Below are 21,437 nucleotides of genomic sequence, written 5' to 3' on the forward strand. Positions count from 1 at the left end.
AAATGACTCTTTAAGGCCAATATGTCCACTCCGGCTCCGTGACGGTTACATCACGGTGGGGCTGTGGATGTGATGCCCGGCAGCACCGTTTACAGCACGGATGCAGCAGAGCAACAACAGCCAGACTTCAGTTTCTTTGAGGTGTTTTTCTTCAAAAACACGTCTGGTGGACACTGGCCTTTACTCTCCTCCTCCTGTTGTTATTGTTGCTATGACTTCCCTGTGTTTGATAGCAACAACCAAGTGGCAGCAAATGGTGTATGCCCAAAGATGTCCTGAACATCATTGAAAAGCCAATTTCAGGCAAATGGGGAGATTTCAGCATGTGCACACCGGGTCACAGACAGGCACAGTTGCATATTGTAGCTTTAAATCCAATGCCAGCCATGTTAGGGAAAGCTTTAGTTTACTTCTTGTTATCTAAAAAAATTGACTGAGCACACCAGAAGCTCATTTGCTGCCATGCAGTTAGCAGTCTGTTAAACACAACTACAACAACACCTGCCTCCCTGCATGTGTTTATGGACATCAGCATTAAATGTTTGCATAGTGTACAATTGACCGGGGACAACAGACAAGTACCTAGAACTCAGTGGAATAACTAAATCTCATATAACTAAATCTCTAGAGAGGCGATCTCTTTAAGGAATAATATATGTGTAAATACAGAATTTACTTTAAAGGCCCAATCCAAATAAACCGAGCAGGGCAGCAGGCTCTCCTGAGCTCTAGACCAAATGGTGGCCAGTTAATACCCCAAGACTGGCAATTGAAAATCTGTGGCCAGGGACACATTCTTTCTATCTCGGAGGTCATTTGGAAATAGAGTGCTGAGTAGCCTTCTCTCTGCCCCTGACTGGAAGGCTGTCTTTTTCTCGCTCTCGATTTCTCTGCTCTCTGCCCCTGACTGCGAAACTCCATAAAGAGTGATGGATGTTGATGGAGACACACAGAGTGGTGATTATGGATCATCACAGAGTAGCAAGGAAGGACAGAGACAGAGAGAAACCGAGAAAGAGAGAGACGACGACTGCGGTCTCAGAATGGTTAATGACAGTGTTGAATCTGTCTGTTTCTGCAGATGGAGCAGTTGCGCCACTGAGTGGTCAAACGCTTGACAACTGTCACCAAGGTTAAGATAAAAAAACACTCACAGACTTACTGAATATAAGACAAATGTTGTAAGACGAAATCCCAAACTAGACATTAAAAACATTTCAGTAAACTTAAGTAATATAATAAATAATAAAATAATATTAATAATATGATATTCTATTGATTCTCATAGGGATTTTGTTGTTTTTTACTTGCCGCCTCCACAGAGAGGTCAGAGGTCAGAGGTCAGAGGTCAGGCTCGGCTACAGATCAGCACCCATGGAGCCGTCAGGGATTCAGTGTCTTGCTCAAGGACACTTCAGCAGAGCAGATGCTTGCTGACAGGTGGGTGAGCCTGGAAAAAAAAGACGGTCTCTCGGCTCACTATGGCACTCTGCTGTCCAAAAATGGAAAAAAAAATAAAAATCTCAGTTTTAGTTTTCTGACCATTGCCATATAGTATGAGTGAAGTGGAGAAAGAATCCTCTGGTAATGAATGAGTCAAGATCAATTATCAAAACATATTCAATACAGTGATACCTGCTCATCTAAATACAATTTTCTGTCAGTATTTACACAAAATGGTAATGTACAGTATGTAAAACAGGTTCCCTGAAACAAGTACAACACTGGTATGGGACACGTGCCTCACTGACCCTGTAGCTGAAGCCTTTTTACAATCACATCTGATGGGTAAATTAGTATTTAGTACATACTCTTGGTCATATATTCAGAAACAGAACTTGAAAATGTCCCAGTTGTTTCTTTTGCACGTCTCTCTACCATCAGCCCTCCTGTCACACCCTCCTGCCTGAAGGCTGAGGAACACAGACTGAGCATTTCTCCAGTTTGGTACATTTGATACTGAGATACTTCAACCTTTTCACTCAGGCTGCCATGCAACTTCTCTGTTTTAAAGCGTCATGCATGAAATGTGTGGAAATCAGCTCAAGGCCTCATGATGTTTCTATTAAGCTTTTGTTAAAGTTCTGCATTGATATACATGCAAACAAAACCATTACATTAACAGATTAATGTGTTATATTAGTGAGCAGTAGAGAGCACATAAACGAGAGTGGTAAATACGACTCAGAAAATTGGAAGTTAATGCTGTAGGCTCTATCTTTATTATAAACCATAAAGGAAGGTTTTGTGTCTGTCATTATTTAGATACTTCTGCTGCTAATGTGGGTTTAGCTCTACAATATTTATTGGCAGCAACTAATGACTTTTCTCGGGCAGTAATAAGTAAAGTAATTCATTACTATTAAGAAAAGTAGCAAGTAATGTGCAATTCATCACTTTTTTCCAGTAATGACCCCAACAGTCACTGAGTAAAGTGAGTGCTCTTGTCAGACTGTAGTCCAGTTGGACTGGAACCATGTCCCAGAGGAAGGTTTGAGGAACAGATGGTTGCCTTGTGGTTGGTGGCAATCCATCCTGCCATTGTCTTCACACTGGTTTCATGCCGGTCCTTTGCAGCGGGCACTTGACAGCCAGTCCCCCGCTCAACTGTGTGGACAACATGCTGGAGCTTGTCCTTGGGCTGGGAGGAGGCAGAGAAAATAACAGACTGTGATGAAGGATGTGAGTAAGCTTTCAGTTGTTGACCCATAAAATTGGTTGTGAAACTTTGCGCTTCTTCAGTTGCTGCAGAAAAGAACATCAGCTAGTGGGCTTTCTTGATTTAACAAGATCTCGTCCCAAGATCTCGTCCCAAGATCTCATCCCTCGCAGGTTCTTTTGAAAATTGATCCTCTTCTCTACAGTTTTTCAGGGTTTTCAGCTGCAGTCCGGCTCTTTCCCGCACATGGGCTCATCATTGCTGACGAGGCCCAACAGGGTGATGTCATCTACAAATTTGGGCAGCTTGACAGACAGGTGACAGTTATTGGTGTACAGGGAGTAGCGGAGGGGAGAGCACTCACATCTCTCTCTCTCTCTCTCTGTGCTCAAAGACAGGAAGGGTCACGGCTGCACAAACTGCCTTCCATGTGACAAGAAGTCCAATATCCACCGGCAGATTTATGGAGTGGCGTTCAGCCGGGAAATTCGGCCATAGAGCGGCTCCAGGATGATGGCGCTGAGCTCAGAGCGATGGTCAACAAACAATATCCTGGCACTTATAGGCCCGTGTTGACTGCATCATCCACTTCAGCCTGTGGGCCAACTGCAGGGGGTCAAGGAACGAGTCTGCGATACATCTGAGGTAGAAAAGTACCGAGTGCTCCAAGGACTTCATTAAGACTGAGGTCAGTGCACCGGCCTGGAGTCACCGAGGCAGGTAGCCTTGTCCTTATCGAGCACAGGAGCGAAGGCGACTGATTTACAGCAGGTGAGGGTGTCACTTAGGGACAAGCAGGGTCTAAATGGTTAAATACTAACTATTACCGAGGCACACAGGCCATGTATGTAGAGTAAGCAAAAATGCACGTAAATACATGTTCAGAAGAGCAAAATCACTTCTGCTCTTTTATATTTTGTCTAACCCAAAGTTATGTGAAATGAATTGGTATTAGCTGTGATTCCCTCTTCCTCCTGGCAACTGGAAGCCCCCTCCATATCCATATATTGACAAGGACATTATTCTCTCTCTCTCTCTCTCTCTCTCTCTCTCTCTCACATACACACTTCAGAACTCTCAACACTTTCTCTCAACTCAACATGCATCTGTAAAAAAATATATATATATATATTTATCAAATAGTATTTTTGTCAGCTGCTTTTGCTGAATATAAATACAGGAAATTATTTCCAGAATTTTATGAAGAAAAAGAGAATCAATGATTTTTGCATGAAAACAGACACACAGTCACACAATGAATAGGCCCAAGCTCAGTCAGCAGGTGAGAAGCTGTTTGGTTAGACAAGTTAGGTCAGTGTGGATTGAGGAGAGAGTTGGCCTTAGTTGGGAAACACCTAGATGGAAAATGGCAGTGTGGGGAGTTGGAAAAACTGCAACACGTGTTGTCTCAGTGCAGGAGGCACAGTTAGGATAAGAGGCTCTTATACAACCCAAGCTGGCTGTGCTTGGATTAACTGTATATTAATTTTTAAACTAGTGTGAGTGACTGTACAATGATGAGAAAGTCTCATACTTTCACAGTGAAGAGAGACTTACTTACTTATATTTCTTGAAATGATAGGCTACTCCATTTCCCCAAAACTATAAACACGAAACATAAACAAAAAACCCACATTGTTCTGGCAAAACCTGATATATCTAAGTCAAAATTAAGCACTATACTAAAAACCTGTTATCTTCTAACATAAATTAAACTTTGCCTTCAGTGACACACAAAAGCAACTTAATATCCATTACACACTGGTGAGATAAATTAAAACACTCCTGTGAAATGTGTTAATGAATCTGTAATCACGTTCAAAGGTTCAGCAAAACTACAATTTGTGTGAAAACAAGTGAATAATGGTTTAGCTTTGATGAACGAGCGTTTCTTTTGGTGGCTATTAATGGCTTGGGGTGTTTTGTTCATACAAGCAATTTCAGTGTGTAAGCGACTGTGAAAAACTGTAACCTGTGGCAGCCAGCACGAGGGTAACGGGAAGTCTCGCGTTACCAGCCCTCCAAATCTCGTTCAAGGGATCAATCAGGAAGTGAATGGCGGAAATATAGATCCACCTCACGCTTTCGGTTGCAAATCCTGGACTATACTTTCTCTGCGGAAAGGAGAGGACCGCCAAATAAAAAGCGACAAATGTACTCAAACAAAAACGGTCGTCGCTTTTGAAGAAACGATGTCGCTGCGTTTACCTACCTGGCTAGCTCGCTAACTAAGTCAATGGGCGGATAGCCAGCCAGTGGTCCAGCTGAGGGTGTACTGACAGCTCGCCAGATTCCCACCGGTATGTTTATATTTACGTTTTGCATTTTACTTGCATTGTACAATTTATCTAACGTCACAAAATGTACTAGAAGAATAAGTATAAAACCTCCTGAATTAGCATCTGTGCAACTTTGAAGCAGCCAGATGAGTTGAAGGGACATAACAACCGTGCTAAAACAGCAGCACATTTTAAGAAACGTTAAAAAAAAATCCCCTTCATCATTAGCATAAGCTTAGAGAAGCTAACTGTATGTACGGGCAACATGGCAGCCAGTATCACAGCTATCACATCTGGACAGCTAGACCCAAATGCTCTCAGTAGGGCATTTTTGGGGCATTTGAGCATTTCTTTAATGAATTTTGTAACAAAAAATGGTGCTTAGGTTTTAGGCTTATATTGTGTCCAGGATTTGAAATTGCCACCAGCCTAATGGTGGTAAATTACTTCCAGGCAAATTGCAGTAAATTACCACGTACCAGCCAAAAAATTGGTAAATCTGTGACTGTTAAGGTTGACATTAATACCTATATCACCAACGTGTCCATAATCAGTCTATTATATTCTAATAAAGACTGAAAAAAGTAGTAGTTAGTTTTAGTGTTAATGTCAAGCTCTGCTTGTATCATCCTACAATCTGATGTTATCTCTATACATGTGGTCCTGCTGTCAAGTAGCTTGCCAGTTTTATTTTCAGCCAACCGGAGACAACACAATGACAATAAAAAAACCCGGAGAACAAGTTCATCGACTAGATGCTCAACAATAGGCTTGACAGATTATCTCTTGATTTGAACCAGTAACACTACTCCGTGCCAAAAACAAGACTCATTTGCAACATGCCATCCAGCAGGGCATGAAGCTGCGTCGCCAAACATAATTTAATTTCTCCGATGGCAAAGTGCTGTCATCTTTAGAATAAACCGAGCTGATTGAGGACAAGCTGGCTACCTGCCAAAGCTCTCCCATCTGATGAACACATGCTTACACCCAGCAGCATTCCCTCACACCACACTATCAATTTGGGTTTTTATAAATTGCTCAGCCCGTTATTCTTCCTCCAGGTGAAGGTGGACCTAACATTACTCTACAGTCTAATCTGCTTGCCCTCATTTCTAGACACATGGCCCTGCTCCTCAGCTAGCCGCGGGAGACGACGCAACCAGACGACGCTAGCAAAATGTTCCAGAAAACATCGTTCACCACCCTGATCGTGGGGGTGTTTGTGGTGTACGTGCTCCACACCTGCTGGGTGATGTATGGGATAGTGTACACCAAACCCTGCGACAGCCCCAGCGGAGACAACTGCATCACCCCCTTCCTAGCAGGGAAACCCAAACTACAGGTCGGTACCGTGGATGGATGGTCGGCCTTGTTCTGTCTCTTTCTTCTTTCTGTCTGGTCACCTATCTGCCTTTATTTCAGCCTTTATGTTTCTCATATTTGTTAGCTGGCCAGCTGCCTGTCCGCCCATCCATCTTTCTCTCTGTTCACCTCTCTCTGCGGTTGGTTCGGTTTGATCAGCAGGCTAGGAAGAAGGCCATATGTTCGTGACGTTGTGGGTTCAAATCTGCCTCACGGCCTGTGTCACCTGCACCTCCCCCCTGCCTCCCTCCATAATATACTGTCTAAATGTAATAATATCTCTCATATCTATCTCTGTCTACCAGTTGAGTATCTACAGTGCGCTGCGGCCCAATGCAGACGGAGGACACACCCTGATCCACAAAGAAGAGGACTTTGATGTCAGCAGCAAGTTTGAGAGGTAGGTGGGACTCAAACGATGTGACTTTAAGGTTTTTTCAGTATTTCAGGGTCTCCAGAGTGTTGTAATGAGCCGGCGGCCTCAGCATAAGAGAAAACATTTAGTCAGATTCGACATCTTTGTAAAATACCTGATGAACACTGAGCTTTAAAACAAGGCCTCTCGTGGCTTATCGCTTACATAATCCCTGGCTTATTTGGGTAAATGGATATCAATTTAATACTGCTAGGTATTAAAAAGAGAATACTGTGTAAAGCCTTTCCACGAAATACAGGAAACATACCACTGAATTACTAACCGCTAATCTTTGGAGCTTGTGGAGCTTTTGTCCCGGTCTGGACCGGTTGTGACAGGTGCAGCTGTCCAGCCAAGTCAGACCAGGTTAGGTTCGGGACGGGTTCGTCTAGGTTCGGCCAGTTTGGCCAGTTTGTAATGACAAGAGATGCAAACACTCCACTAGGGCTGCAACTAACAATGATCAATTAATAATTTAGTCTATAAAATGTAAAAAAAAATAATAATAATGACAAGTGGCCATCACAAGTTACCAGAGCTCAAAGTGATTCTTAAAATTGCTTACTTATTCTGACCAGCAGCCAAAAAAATCCCCTAAGTATTTATTTTATAATGATATGAAACAGAGAAATCTTAGCATTTGTGAAGCTGTAACCAGCAAATGTTTGGTATTTTTACTTGATAAATGACTTAAACAGTTAATCCAACATCAAAATTCTAATTATTTTCTGTCGATTGATTAATTGACTAATCGTTGCAGCACTACACTCCGCAATATGGCTAAACCCTGTCCAGTGGAAACCAGTTATTTCACAGTGTTTGATTGTGCTCTAAACACGTTGATATTGACTCTCTCTCTCTCTCTCCTCCTCTCTCTCCTCCCTCCCTTCCTTTCTCTCTTCTTCGTCCCTCTCTCCCTTTCTTCCAGGATAGTCAATGTCTCCCTCCCCAAGAAGACCCGCAACAATGGGACTTTGTACGCGTTAATATTCGTCCATCAGGCTGGCATCACTCCATGGCAGGACCCAAGACAGGTCCACATGGTGGCTCAGCTCACGACATACATGGTCCCTAAACCGCCGGAAATCTCTCTGATAGCTGGAGAGGACCAAACACAGGTAATAATTAATATTAATCGCTTCTCATGGTCACTCAGCAGACCGCTTAGATTGTTCCAATACCACTTATAAACAGTTTAATTGTAGAAGATAAAGACATTAGATATTACCATTACACAGGATCTGGTGTAAAAGCCCTGTGCTGTTATTTAGGTGAACGCCTGTGTAGAAATGCACTTTGGATGAGAAAAAGGTTTGGAAAGGAACCGCATTGTACCAACAATCAAAGACTCATTACAATAGATATAACTATATACAACATTAATACAAGGATGTGAGGACGGTGTATGACTACCCACCTCTGGTACTATAGCTTTTCCATCTTACCGATATAGATACAAAAGGCTTTTATTTCAAACCCTACATCTATTTTGGGAATAAAATTGATAACCTGATGTTAATTTTGTCTGTGTCTGTACCTGTCTGTCCCGTAACAGAGCCAGAAAGAAGAAGCCCAGCAGCAGAAAAAGCATCATGGCAAGCCAGCGGCAGGGGGAGGAGGCGGAGGCGGGCCCTCCTCCATGTCGGATCACCCAGTCTCCCATTGGCGCTCCCGCCTGACACTCAACGTTGTCGGCGACCACTTCCAGTTCGATAGAGAATACCTGCCAAGTGACGTGCACAGATACCTCAGAGTGTAAGATAATAGATATACATAGACGCACAAAACACTCATCTTGGGCCTTAAATCAGTACTTTAAATTCAGTACAACTACCAAATGGTACTGTTTTTGTGATCAAGCTTTTATTACTTTTCACAAGAAAAAAAATGCAAATTACAGTCATCACCACTACCATTAAATCATAATTGGGTGAAAGAATTTCAGCCCTGTGTTTTACATAAATCCAGCCATCTGCTTTTCCAAATTAATACAGAGTCTACTTAAGAGTCAGAGTCGACTAAAAATCTTTCCTTACATTGCAATTGCTTTATAAAATGATTTAAACTAACTAGTAAACTTTAGAATGATAAACTGTATTAATCTAATGAATCAATCCAATGTTGAAAGGGCAGATTAAGATGAGGAGACATCAGAGGACGTCAAAAGTGTGTGTGTGTGTGTGTGTGTGTGTGTGTGTGTGTGTGTGTGTGTGTGTGTGTGTGTGTGTGTGTGTGTGTGTGTGTGTGTGTGTGTGTGTGTGTGTGTGTGTGTGTTTCAGGTTCCAGAATGGTAGGAAGATGGTGTATCTACCTCTGCTGTTTGTTGATGAGCTCAGCAACCGAGTCAAGGATCTAGTGGTAAATTATCACTTTTAAATAAATATTTTATAATATAATTGACTGTCAGTCAGCTAATTGCTCAGTAGTTTGTAGGTAGCTGATGATTTGCAGACTGAACTACCAAGTCCAGAAGCTGGTGAGAGAGTTTCAACTCATCTTTGATCCTACAAAGCTTCAGGAGAGAGATGTTCAACTGCAGCGTGTTTTTCTCACTGCTAATTTTCCTGTTGAGCTCAGTGATGGAAAACATGCATGCAGTGATATATCCCAGTCTTGAAGCTCTGTTGCCAAAATCTGGTGATTCAAGGCTGGTTTGACACCTCAGTTCCTTGTTTATTTGTTTTGATTGAGCCCGGCCATGTACCGCATCCTGCCTCAGAGCAGTGGAGAGCCAAACCTCGTCACAGCTGAAAATCATCGAAATACAGCGAAATGCCAAAAGTCTGGTAAAAGAATTTGATGATAGATATCAAAACAAGACTTTGCAAGTCATTGCACATGAAAAAAAATATTGACTATATATGAAAATGACTATTGTATATAATGTTGATTTGTCCAAATACTGGACTTTTGGCACCCTGTAAATAGGGGTGGGGGTGGGGGTTTAAATGGCTGAAAATACCCTCAAACTGAAGTTGACTCTCTGCACTTGTCATTACACATTAAAACTTTTAAGAGCATGGAACCAGTATATCAGCGTGTTGCTGAATAAATACTTCAGTAGCTCATTATAGAATAATTAGCCAGATAATTAGTCATTTATCTTTTTAGTTAGACTGTTAAGATTGTAGAGCAATTTGGTTAATTAGATTAATTTGATACTTTGTCCATGTATCTGAGTGTCTCTGTGTGTGTGTGTGTGTGTGTGTGTGTGTGTGTGTGTGTGTGTGTGTGTGTGTGTGTGTGTAGGAGATCAACAGCACCTCCAAGGAGCTCTCTCTGACCATCTCCTACGACTCCATCTCTCTGGGGAGACTACGATTCTGGATCCACATGCAAGACGCTGTCTACTCACTGCAACAGTTTGGTATGCTGCTCACACACACACACACACACAGATATACACACACACAACGGCATACGGAGAGAGAGACACTCGGATACATGAACATAGTGATACTGCGTCTCTTCATGAAGGCTATGATTCTGGATTCACATGCAGGATGCAATGCAATCAATACAGTGGTTTAGTATGACACACACACACACACACACACTCATATATGTATGACACACACCCATGTAGTCCCTCACAGACACACAATTTTCTGAAACACATATTTAAATAGTCTGTATTGACACTTTGAGGTACCTGTCTACATCACTATTCAGGTATTCTAATATAGTGTGTGTGTGTGTGTGTGTGTGTGTGTGTGTGTGTGTGTGTGTGTGTGTGTGTGTATGTGTGTTGGCCTGTGTATGTTTATCTGTTGAAGGTTTCACAGAGAAGGATGCTGATGAGATTAAAGGAATCTTCGTCGACACCAACCTGTACTTCCTGGCTCTCACCTTCTTCGTAGCTGCCTTCCATGTGAGTCTGTCCTCTAGCTCACAACAAGAGGCTTTGACTACAATAGACTAGACCAGAATAGACCAGCATAGAATAAAATAGAATAGGACTAGACGGCACCCTGTACAATGCAAATCTCCGCTGAGCGCTGAACAATTCTCCAACTTGCAAAGCTGCAGCCTCCGTAAGGGTTTATGTTTGTTTATCATTTGTCTGCCCGGTTTCATTGTTCTTTGCACTTAAGCACAAAATCCTGTTGTGGAAAACTTTTATCTTCTCTAAACTTCACTTTCACATTGTAGCATTCATAACCTTGACTTTCTACCTTCTTTTTAGTTACCTTCCATGTGCGTGGACTCTGTAACATAAAAAAGAAACACTTTAATTCTAAATATCAACACCTCAACAATGAAAAGAGAACAGAGCGATATGGTTTATTGAATTTGTCATGTTAGTTGTCACGCTAGTACCTGGCTTGACACTTTGAGTTTTTAATGGATATCTGATGTCTGTCTGTATTGTGCTTTCTCTTCTCCCTCTGTCTCTTTTTCTAGCTCCTCTTTGACTTCCTGGCCTTCAAAAATGACATCAGCTTCTGGAAGCAGAAGAAAAGCATGGTGGGAATGTCCAGCAAAGCAGGTGGGACGTCCTATCACAGCTCTGCATTCTGCTATCAGCAACTCTCTGATACACCATTCAACCAATCAGAGTACTGGAGGATGTTATCATGACAGAGTTTAGTTAAGTTGTATTATTGACACCATGTTGCTGATGTTCTGTAGAACTATCCAAGGCACTGAAATCGTGTCAGTGCCAGGTTTTGGTTTTAGCCCAATGTGGGGTTTTTGTTTTTTTGTTTTTTTACTTTCTTACACACAGACACTGCTGGAAGCTGCCCCATACAACCACAATCTTAACAGAAGAAGAAGAAGAAGAATTAATTAAAAACATTATTGAACGATTAAATGAATAAATAAAATGTGCAAAGAATGTGGAAACCTCCATCATATCAGCCGTGGATGACATGACTGGCCGATATCCGATTCTTTATTAAAAGGCCAATAATAGCCCAATAAATCAAAACGATATATCAGTCTAACCCTAGAAACAACACCTAGAAACTACTTGAACTAGAAATGGCAGTGGTCCCCATGCAAGTCTGGAAAGTATAGAAAATTATTTTGTCATGGAAATTGTCAAAACACAAAATTGGAAATTGAAAAAATACCAAAAAAAAGACGACAATGTTTGAAAAGTCTGGAGATTCAGCACCACACATCGCATGACACATCGAGTGACATTGAGTTAACATCGAATGATAAATGTCTAAAAGCTGAGATCTGTAGAAGTATTACAGGATTTTTACAGTGGGAACTACAGGAAACATGGAGTGAATATGATATAACCCGACAGGCTATGCATCTAATTGGTTGAAAATACAGAAATGGTTTGATCATCTGGTGTGTATAGTGTCATCCAGAGAAAATCTGATTAGATACCTAATTGGACCAAGTGATTCTTCAGCTGTGTCAACAACGTGGGCGGAGAATTTTCATAACATCACATCTGGGTTGTGTGTTTGTGTTCCAGTGCTGTGGAGATGTTTCAGCACCATTGTGATTTTCCTCTATTTGTTTGATGAGCAGACCAGCCTGCTGGTCCTCATACCTGCTGGCATCGGCTCTATCATTGAGGTAAATACACACATACACACACACACACACACACACACTTAAAAATACACATACATACATACATATACACACATATCATCCATAAATACCTACATACATACATATATAAACACACAACTCCACGTAAACATGGTTACATTGGGGGGGATGAGATGTTCTTCCCTGCTGTAGCCCCAATTTGTGATTCAGGCTGATAGGACCGGTGTATTTTTACATAAAAATGTTGCCTAGTGCAGCTTTAAGGGTAAGCCTAAGTAGAAATCAAGTTAAGGTGGAGTCTAAAAGGTTAAACTGTCTGATTCGTACTGATTAATCTATAATATGTTGTGTTTTGGGAATGGTTGTTTGTGCCAGGTATGGAAGGTGAAGAAGGCCTTCAAGATTCAGGTTTTCTGGAAAGGAGGCAAACCGACATTCCTGGTAGGTGTGTGTGTGTGTATGTGTATGTATGTGTGTCTATGTCTGTCTCAAGCACATCACATTTCCAAAAAATCAGCTTTTTCAGAACTGGTTAACTAGTTATTTTTCCATCATCTGCTATACATCTTTACCATACAGTATAAATTAAATATAGCCAGTGTAGGATTTGCTCTAAATGGCTGTATGTCGATGGTAAATGAATTGATACGTCGACCATCAGCACTATTTTCTCTAGCCCCTGTGCACTGCGTTCTATCAGTAGATTTTATTTTATTTATTTCCTCTCCCTGCTGCTGTAATATACCACTTTACCAGAATGGGATTTCATGGAAAATTGAACCTGAGAACTCCCAAATTGGATCAAATGAAAGCACAGAGCAGATGCTGGAGCCACAGCCACAAATTTAAGGCCATGATAAATGGATAAACAAAACAAATATTTTGAGGCAGCAGGAATGGGCAGTATGCCACAGCTGTGATAGACACAGGGATTGGCCTTGTCACTAATTTAAGTGGATAATACTGTTCTGTAATGAGCAGTTCTAATGAAAAAATAGTTTGTCATGATCTCTATGACCACAAGAAGTTGAGGAAGAAAATGCTGCATGTGCCAACTGTAAATCTGTGTGTGTTTTTCTTTTGTATGTCGACAGTTTGGGAAATTAGATGAATCAGAGCGGAGAACAGAAGAGTACGATACTCTGGTAAGACACAGTACACTTACACAGATACACACACAGACAGGTACACACACCAGACACATGTATGGTAAATGAATCATGTACAACATCATCATCATGTACAACCATACAGTATTTTGAAACATGTCATTTCATTTCATTCATGTCCACTACAGTTGAAAATACTGAAGATGTTGATATAAGATGCTAGAAGTGCAGAAAAATTTGTTGGGTCCTCAAATCATGGAGTCCAGTAATCCTGATTATAATATTTAGTATTTAGTAATTTTCATTTTGGCCATAATTGTGATGCCCTAGATTGCATTGAGGGACACAATGCATGCTTAACGTCCTCGCCTCTTATCTGCCAGACAGTAAGAAGAGCGAGGGGTTGTGTAGTTTTGTGTGGAAGCATCAAATCCAAAGTGTGGATGCATCTCTGTACACACAGATAATCATTAACACCGCACTGAAACTACAAGTGTAACTATCACTATTGAATTGTCCTTACTGATATGCATACACACATCTAATTGTATTGATAATATTTGATGTTTTTTTATCTCATGCTGCAGCTTGTTGCTGTTTTTATGTTCTCGGCGCTGCTGCCACAAAGTCCAAGACAGATTTCCCAGCAGAGACAACACAGTTTATCTTGTCTAATTGTAATAGTACTAATTGTACTGTGCTCTCTGTTTCTCTCCAGGCGATGAAGTATCTATCATATCTGCTCTACCCGTTGTGCATTGGCGGGGCTGTGTATGCACTAATATTCCTACGATATAAGAGGTAGGTATCTGTGAGTTGTCTACACAGTACTTTGGGCCAGTAAAAACTCCAGCGACACTAAATGCACGACCAGTAACATCGTAATAAGCTTAACAAAGGGATCATGGTGTAAAAGTACATAACATACACATTTTCTTGACTTGATTTTCTTGACTGATTTCTGGTTTGACTTGATAGACTTACTGTGTGTGATATGTTAAATCCTGAGTCAACCCATTTGACCATTTACCCTCCCTCTCCAAATTAGTCATACATCTTGGACAAACTTCAAGCAGAAATACAAGGGAATTTATAGCATTGTTTATTCTTGTTCTCATTCTTAATATTGTTATTTTCTCTCTCTCATTGTCTCTCTCCCTCCCTCCCCCCCCCTCTCTCTCTCTCCCTCTCTCTATCTTAGTTGGTACTCTTGGTTGATCAACAGTTTGGTCAACGGTAAGCTATTTTCTCCTCTGTACACAATAATAACAACACAATAAAATATCAGCTTCTACCTAATAAATGCATTCACCAATGAAATCACTGTAAATTAGGAACATAATAACAGTAGGAGTACTGTTCCAGGTATCTTTGCCTTTGGGTTCCATTATTAGGTTAAAAAGAACAGGAATAATCAAAATAATCACAATAATGGCTGTTCTCATCTTGACTATTACAGGTGTCTACGCCTTCGGCTTCCTCTTCATGCTTCCTCAACTGTTTGTCAACTATAAGGTCAGTTCAGCACTTGGATATATATGGATATATTTCTAAGATTCGTTGAAAATTTGAGTCACGATTTAGTGCTGAGGGGAAAAAACACTGAATGCTGGTGGTGACAAAAAAGTGAAAATATTGCTTCATTCTCTAAAAACAAAACAAAAAGCTTCTCAGAGCAGCACTGCATTTGATTTGATGTTCTGTTCTTTCAGTGTTCCACAATAACTTGTTTTGTTCCTTCTTCCATTCAACAGCTGAAATCTGTGGCCCACCTGCCCTGGAAAGCCTTCATGTATAAGGTGAGAATACAGCTCCTTAGTTAGTTAGTTAGTTAGTTAGTTAGTTAGTTAGGGATGTGCTGAACATACTGTAACTGGAATCTGTCTCATATCCATAAAACCCAGAACATCCTGATTGGATGACGATCTGGTTCGGGGAAAACTGATATGAGTTGAAGGCATGTGGAGTTTACTGTAACATAATCAGCCAGCCATTAGCATCTACAGGCATATTGTAAATTAAGGAATTGATGGATCAAACACTACTTGCTGCATACATCAAGGTCCATCTGAACTGGAATAGCACCAGTTTCCTCAGCGTTTCTGTCCTCAAGTTGACTTTGACTTTCAAGCTGTTTATTTTGATGGTTTTTGCTTCAGGAAGACAGATGTTGAGGTTCACTGTGTTGAAAGTTATTTGACAATCTCTCCACTGGCTGTGGTAACTTTTCACATGTTTGACAAGTCGAAGCTGCGCTGTGGAGACGTAGTCCTCATGCAAAATTGAAAAACGCGGTTGCTGCTCTTTGTGGACGGTGAGGCTTTAGGCTCCGTGCTCTTGCAGAATGAAACAGCAGCGTACAGTATGCTAATGAACACAGTGCTGAACCATGTCAGCCACTGCTCCCGCAGCACAGATGACACCTCTGCATGGTCGGATGACAGGCAGAGGCACAAAAAGTCTGTTTGGTTGGCGGTCGTTTCGTCTGACCGCTAAAACTAAACACTGTGCAAAAACCCTTTGATAGTTGCTCAAATGAAAGCTTTGAAATTAAACATTCATTAAAAATTCAACAGTCATTTCAAAGTATTTAAAAAATCCAGAGAAACACATCAAGGAGTCTCTCACTTTCCAAATATTATTATTTATGGAGCTGAATGTATATTGATATAGACTGATCTGTTATCAGGAATTCAGCTCCTTCATTGATGACAAGTGTTCTGTCACAGGTGATCGATTGATAGATATCGGTTAGTTAACTGAAATCTCCAACCCAGGTATTCACTATGTATTGACACTGACAGCTTTTATTGATTCATTGATATCTCCAGGCGTTTAGTACATCCATTGATAGTTTTCTTACTCATCAGTTCATTTTATATAGATTCATATTGACTTTATCAACAAGATGTTTTTCCTCAGGCTATTTGTAGGTTGATACGAGTTAACTGACAGTGTGTCTCTGTCCCAAGAGTTTAATACCTTTATCACAGATTAACTGTAGATTAAGTGAGACTAACTGAATAAAATTGTTAATGTGTGGACTCCCAAAGCATTTTGTGGGAAATTGGTACCTCTGATGGTGATTTGTGCTGCTTGCTTGTCTAATCCTTCCCATCCACAGTTTGGCCCCTCCCTCCCTCCCTCCCTCCCTCCACCCCTCCCCCCCCCCCCCCCCCCTCCCCCCCTCCACTACAGCGAGGGACTGGGGCAAAATGTTCTCAGATGCAAATTAGTGTTTGACGCCATCTAGCGACCTCCAGCAGCCAATAGCTACTTTCCTTGGAGGAGAGCTGGCAACACAGTGTCACAAACACTGAATATGTTTATCAGTGATGTGTGCAGATGTTTTTTTTTTTTTTGAAGATTATTCATTGATATTAATTGATCATTTCCAGGCTTTCAATACCTTCATCGACGATGTGTTTGCCTTCATCATCACCATGCCGACTTCCCACAGACTGGCCTGTTTCAGAGACGACGTGGTCTTTCTCATTTACCTCTACCAGAGATGGTACACACACACACACACACACACACTCATGCTCAACGGAACACTTTCTCTAACCAAAATAGGACTGCAACTAACGGTTATTTTCATTATTGATTAATCTATCACTTATTTTTTAGATTAATCATTGTGTCAATATAATGTCAAAAATAATGACAAATGCTCATCAAGTTATCAGAGCTGAAAATGATGTGTTGAAATTGCTTACTTAGCATGAATAGCAGCCATTAATCGATCATCAAAATTCTAATCAATTATTTTCTGTCGATCGACTAATCGATGAAGCCAACCAAATCCACCAAACACTGCCATTGCTGTGCTAACTGCTTCTTTCTCTCCGTCTGTCTGTCTCTCCTCAGGCTCTATCCAGTGGACAAGACAAGAGTAAACGAATACGGAGTTTCTTATGACGAGCAGCCCAAAGGAAAGACTCACAAGGACTAGAGAAGAAAGATCTGGTCTAGTATCTGCTGGTTTGGTCTGCTGTCCACTGGGCTTGTCTGGTATCCGCTGATCTTGTCTGGTCTGGTCTGGTATCTACTGGAGTATCTACTGGGCTGGTTTTAAAAATACAGACTTGTGAACAAACGGGCACCAGAAAAAAAATGCTAGTTTCTGGTCAATTGGTTGTAAATGGACCAGGTGTATAAACAAAACATCCTCCTGGTTTGGTTTTTTCACACCTGTCCCATAGTGCAAAGTGTTGAAAAGTCAGTGTGGGACCAGGTAGCATCCGTCTAAGAATCCACCTTCTTTATGCACCTGGCCCAGGCTGAACGATGTGAATGTCTTTTTCCTCTCTCTGTTTTTGGGGCAATGAAAGGACACTGGATTTACATTTAAAAGTTATTATATTTTCAAAAATTCACCCTTTTTTGAAGGGAATTTCAGACCAACTCTAGTCAGCGTATCACAACTGGACTCGGCCCTGATTGGTTTCCCTCTCTCGAGAATTACTGAAATCCGTCCAATCAGTGCAGTTTGCAGCATTTGAACTGGAAAGCCCCGACTCAGTAGGTTTAGTCTGCAAATTCATTCAATTCAACTTTTAACTGAACTACATTTTTTACATTTGCAAAACATCGTGAAGAACATTATTCTTTTCCTGAGCCATAGTATATTTAAAAACGAAACATTGAAAACTGAATAATGCACGGCCTGTAAAGTTAGATTTCACAAAGGATTTTTTTTGCACAGCTTTGCAGAAGTTCAGCATCAGTCAGCCTCCGACAGCTACCCAAGGGATCTGCTGTCAAAACCATCATTCATGCTTTTTTTTATGGCCAGTTCAAAATCTTAATAATTGCATAAAAGGGAAAAGTACCTCATGGACCCAAACAATATTACCTGGTTCTACTTTGCCTCATGCTACAGTATGTGCGCAGTGTGATTTTTAGTCTAGATTTTGTTGTTAGATGGAAGATTGAGTGGTTGTGACTACAGATCCCCAGAATGGCCAGTAGTGGTGGCTGACATTGCATAGACTCCAATAGAAATATGTGCAGGAAAAACCTAAAATGGTCTACCTGAGTGAAATAACACCGTAAGCCTCAAGGCTTACTAGGAGCAACGTAACAAATCGGCAGATGAGGAGAGGAGGGAAGGAACCAGTGAGCAAATATTGCCATTTTTACAGATTTTACAGTTGTGATACGACTCAAATTTTTCTTTACATCTAGTTTCAAGTCCACTAATTTTGTCTGCAAGGGACAAATATAAACCCCAAACTAAACAGGAGTTGAAGAAGTTCCTGGCATATTACCACGTATCACAATATACGTGTCACATGTCAATACCATGACAACCCATTAAGTTCTTAACATTCTTAAGACTTCGCTCGACCCTCTCATGACCAATATGCTGAAAATAGAGATCACTCAAGGATTCCACTGAACTGCTGCAATGGCAGTTTGGAAAACCTATTTTCCAAACTCAATGTACACAAATATTGACTGGGTTATGCTAGGCAACAGGACTAAAATATATGAATTCTTAAATTGAGGGGTATTCTCGTTTTCAGCTTGGATTGCCCCTACGAAACATTCAAAGTATCTTATTTGAATAATTTTTTTAAGTTGCCTGAAGAAACCTGATACATTTCTTCTTTTAGTTTTTACCTTCACAACTGACAATGGTCTGAAAGAGAACAATTTGCATTGAAAGGCCAGAGAACTAGTTTGGTTGTGACTGAGGAACCAATCTCTAAAAAATGTTTTACCCACAGAACTAGAATGAAGTGAATGGACATTCCCCATCAAATCAACCTTTTTTTTTTTAATGGTTAGATCGCTGGCACACTTGGGCAAAGGTGGAGAGAGTTTGACTTACTGCAAGTGGAACTACTGTTACCTCAGTTCAATATTACTATAGTCAGCAGAGTTTGAGTACTTGTCACCCCAAATAATCGTATAGATGAACCTATTATCAATTATGGGGAGATAAACTCCAGAATGACTGTTAACCTAAATGACAGATCTTATTGTACTTGCTGCTGTTAGGTCTAAAAGTGAAACCTACTCATGTAAAAGTAGGAATAAATGCTTAAAAATGACTGAGGCAGACGTAAAAGAAAAAGGCATTCAAAAATATGAGAAAAAAGTAGTGTAACTTTTAAGTACATAACATAAACTTGAGTAATTGTAATTATGTACTTTCCACCTCTGCTGTTGACTGCTTGATAATGTAATGTATAATGACGGTGCAGGAGATTCAGATTTGTTGCCATGGCGAAGGGATCAATTGCCTGAACATTCCAGATGCTGTAGTGTTCTGAGTCTCCTGCTCTGTCCACACATGAAATAATGCTCATTTCTATTACGCTGTACCAAAGCAGGTCACCATCCTAAGCCAGGGTGTCCTTTCTATCCATTCTAGTTCTGTAGTTTTACCTGCTGGAGTATTTTGTCTTACCAGGGCCAAGGAAACAAGTTAGAGTGCCAAATGTGAGGATGATACCTTGATTGAATTGTGTTTTTAAATTGTGCGCTTTTGTTCACCATTACTGATCCGTCTGATGTTTTTAAATAGAAACTGACATTCTGGAAAAATAAATTGTAAGACTTCAGGAAAGTATTACTACATCTGGATTTACACAGTAACAAAAATCTGATTTTCTGGCACAGGTCTAACTTTCTAAATAGAGACAGTGTACTTGGAATCTGTTTTTTCCTTGTTCAGACAGACATGAGGACATTAGATCTGTGCCACAAACATCCAAAAAAAGAGTTTTGTGTCCCTGTGTAAATGCAGCCAAAAGGGATCTGTCTGAAATTTGCCTTGAAATGGTTTTACTTATTGAAAATGTTTGTGTTTTTGATGGAGATTAAATAAAATTGACCGAATAGACATCTGCTTTGCACTGGTTTTAAAACCTCTGGACCATTTTTATCTGTTCATATCCTCCCTCCACCCACAATATGTTCAGATTAGAGTGATAATGAGAACAGAAAACACACAATGCACAATCACCTTTCACACTGTCTCACACTGGAGTTTTTGATAAACTGTACAGCTAGTAATGCACATATCCAAATCTACACATTCTGTACACGTTATCTAGTTGTAATTTGAATGGAGTAGTTTTTCATAATGCACATCTACCAAAATTTGCTGTGAATGAGCAGATTTTTGCTCATCCTTTATACACTCACCGGCCACTTCATTAGGTACATCTGTTCAACTGCTTGTTAACACAAATATCTAATCAGCCAATCACGTGGCAGCAACTCAATGCATTTAGGCATGTAGACATGGTCAAGACGATCTGCCTAAGTTCACACCAAGCATCAGAACGGGGAAGAAAGGTGATTTAAGTGACTTTGAACGTGGCATGGTTGTTGGTGCCAGACGGGCTGGTTTGAGTATTTCAGAAACTGCTGATCTACTGGGATTTTCACGCACAACCATCTCTAGGATTTACAGAGAATGGTCCGAAAAAGAGAAAATATCCAGTGAGCGGCAGTTCTCTGGGCGAAAATGCCTTGTTGATGGCAGAGGTCAGAGGAGAATGGCCAGACTGGTTCGAGCTGATAGAAAGGCAACAGTAACTCAGATAACCTCTTTACAACTGTGGAGAGCAGAAAAGCATCTCAGAATGCAACACGTCCAACCTTGAGGCAGATGTCACTTTGGTAGCCAGTTGACACTGAGCTGAAACCTACCCAGTATTAGTAAGGTGTACCTAATGAAGTGGCCGGTGAGTGTATATGCTGTACTTTTGAGTTGACCTTTCTCATCCCCCCCCTCCTTACTTATATACACATAATACACAAATTTGAGATTTTGGTGTATTCCCATGTTCTGCATGTTTTTCCAGGTATTTGTTCCATAAAGTTCTGCTACATACTACTGCTAGTACAGCCTCTTCACACTGTAATCCATACCTTTTCATATTTCCATTCATACATTTCTATTTTAGTATGTTCTAGTGTTAAAACTAAATTGCGTATGTTTATATGATCCCTTTTTGCAGCGGCCCAATTTCCCCATGGAGATCATTAAAGGAAACTTTCACCCTCAGAGGATGCTCAACACATTCCAGGACTTATTTTGTGATGAAATTATGCAATTTATATTA

General features: G+C 40.7%; 1 protein-coding gene across 1 annotated transcript; it reads left to right on the top strand.

Annotated features, from left to right (window-relative positions):
• Window positions 1-4,715: 4,715 nt before the first annotated feature.
• On the top strand, window positions 4,716-20,206 carry clptm1l (CLPTM1 like). Its single transcript, XM_071911561.2, has 18 exons — window positions 4,716-4,959; window positions 6,058-6,283; window positions 6,609-6,703; window positions 7,647-7,836; window positions 8,274-8,473; window positions 8,998-9,076; window positions 9,968-10,085; window positions 10,495-10,589; window positions 11,123-11,207; window positions 12,159-12,262; window positions 12,617-12,682; window positions 13,336-13,386; window positions 14,069-14,151; window positions 14,552-14,586; window positions 14,810-14,865; window positions 15,105-15,149; window positions 16,749-16,864; window positions 17,221-20,206. Exons 2-18 carry the CDS (start codon window positions 6,119-6,121, stop codon window positions 17,303-17,305), a joined length of 1,668 nt encoding a protein of 555 aa, XP_071767662.1. The 5' UTR covers window positions 4,716-4,959; window positions 6,058-6,118; the 3' UTR covers window positions 17,306-20,206.
• The last annotated feature ends 1,231 nt before the right edge of the window (window positions 20,207-21,437 follow it).

Source organism: Centroberyx gerrardi, chromosome 19, assembly GCF_048128805.1.
Source record: "Centroberyx gerrardi isolate f3 chromosome 19, fCenGer3.hap1.cur.20231027, whole genome shotgun sequence".
Classification (NCBI taxonomy): Eukaryota; Metazoa; Chordata; class Actinopteri; order Beryciformes; family Berycidae; genus Centroberyx; species Centroberyx gerrardi.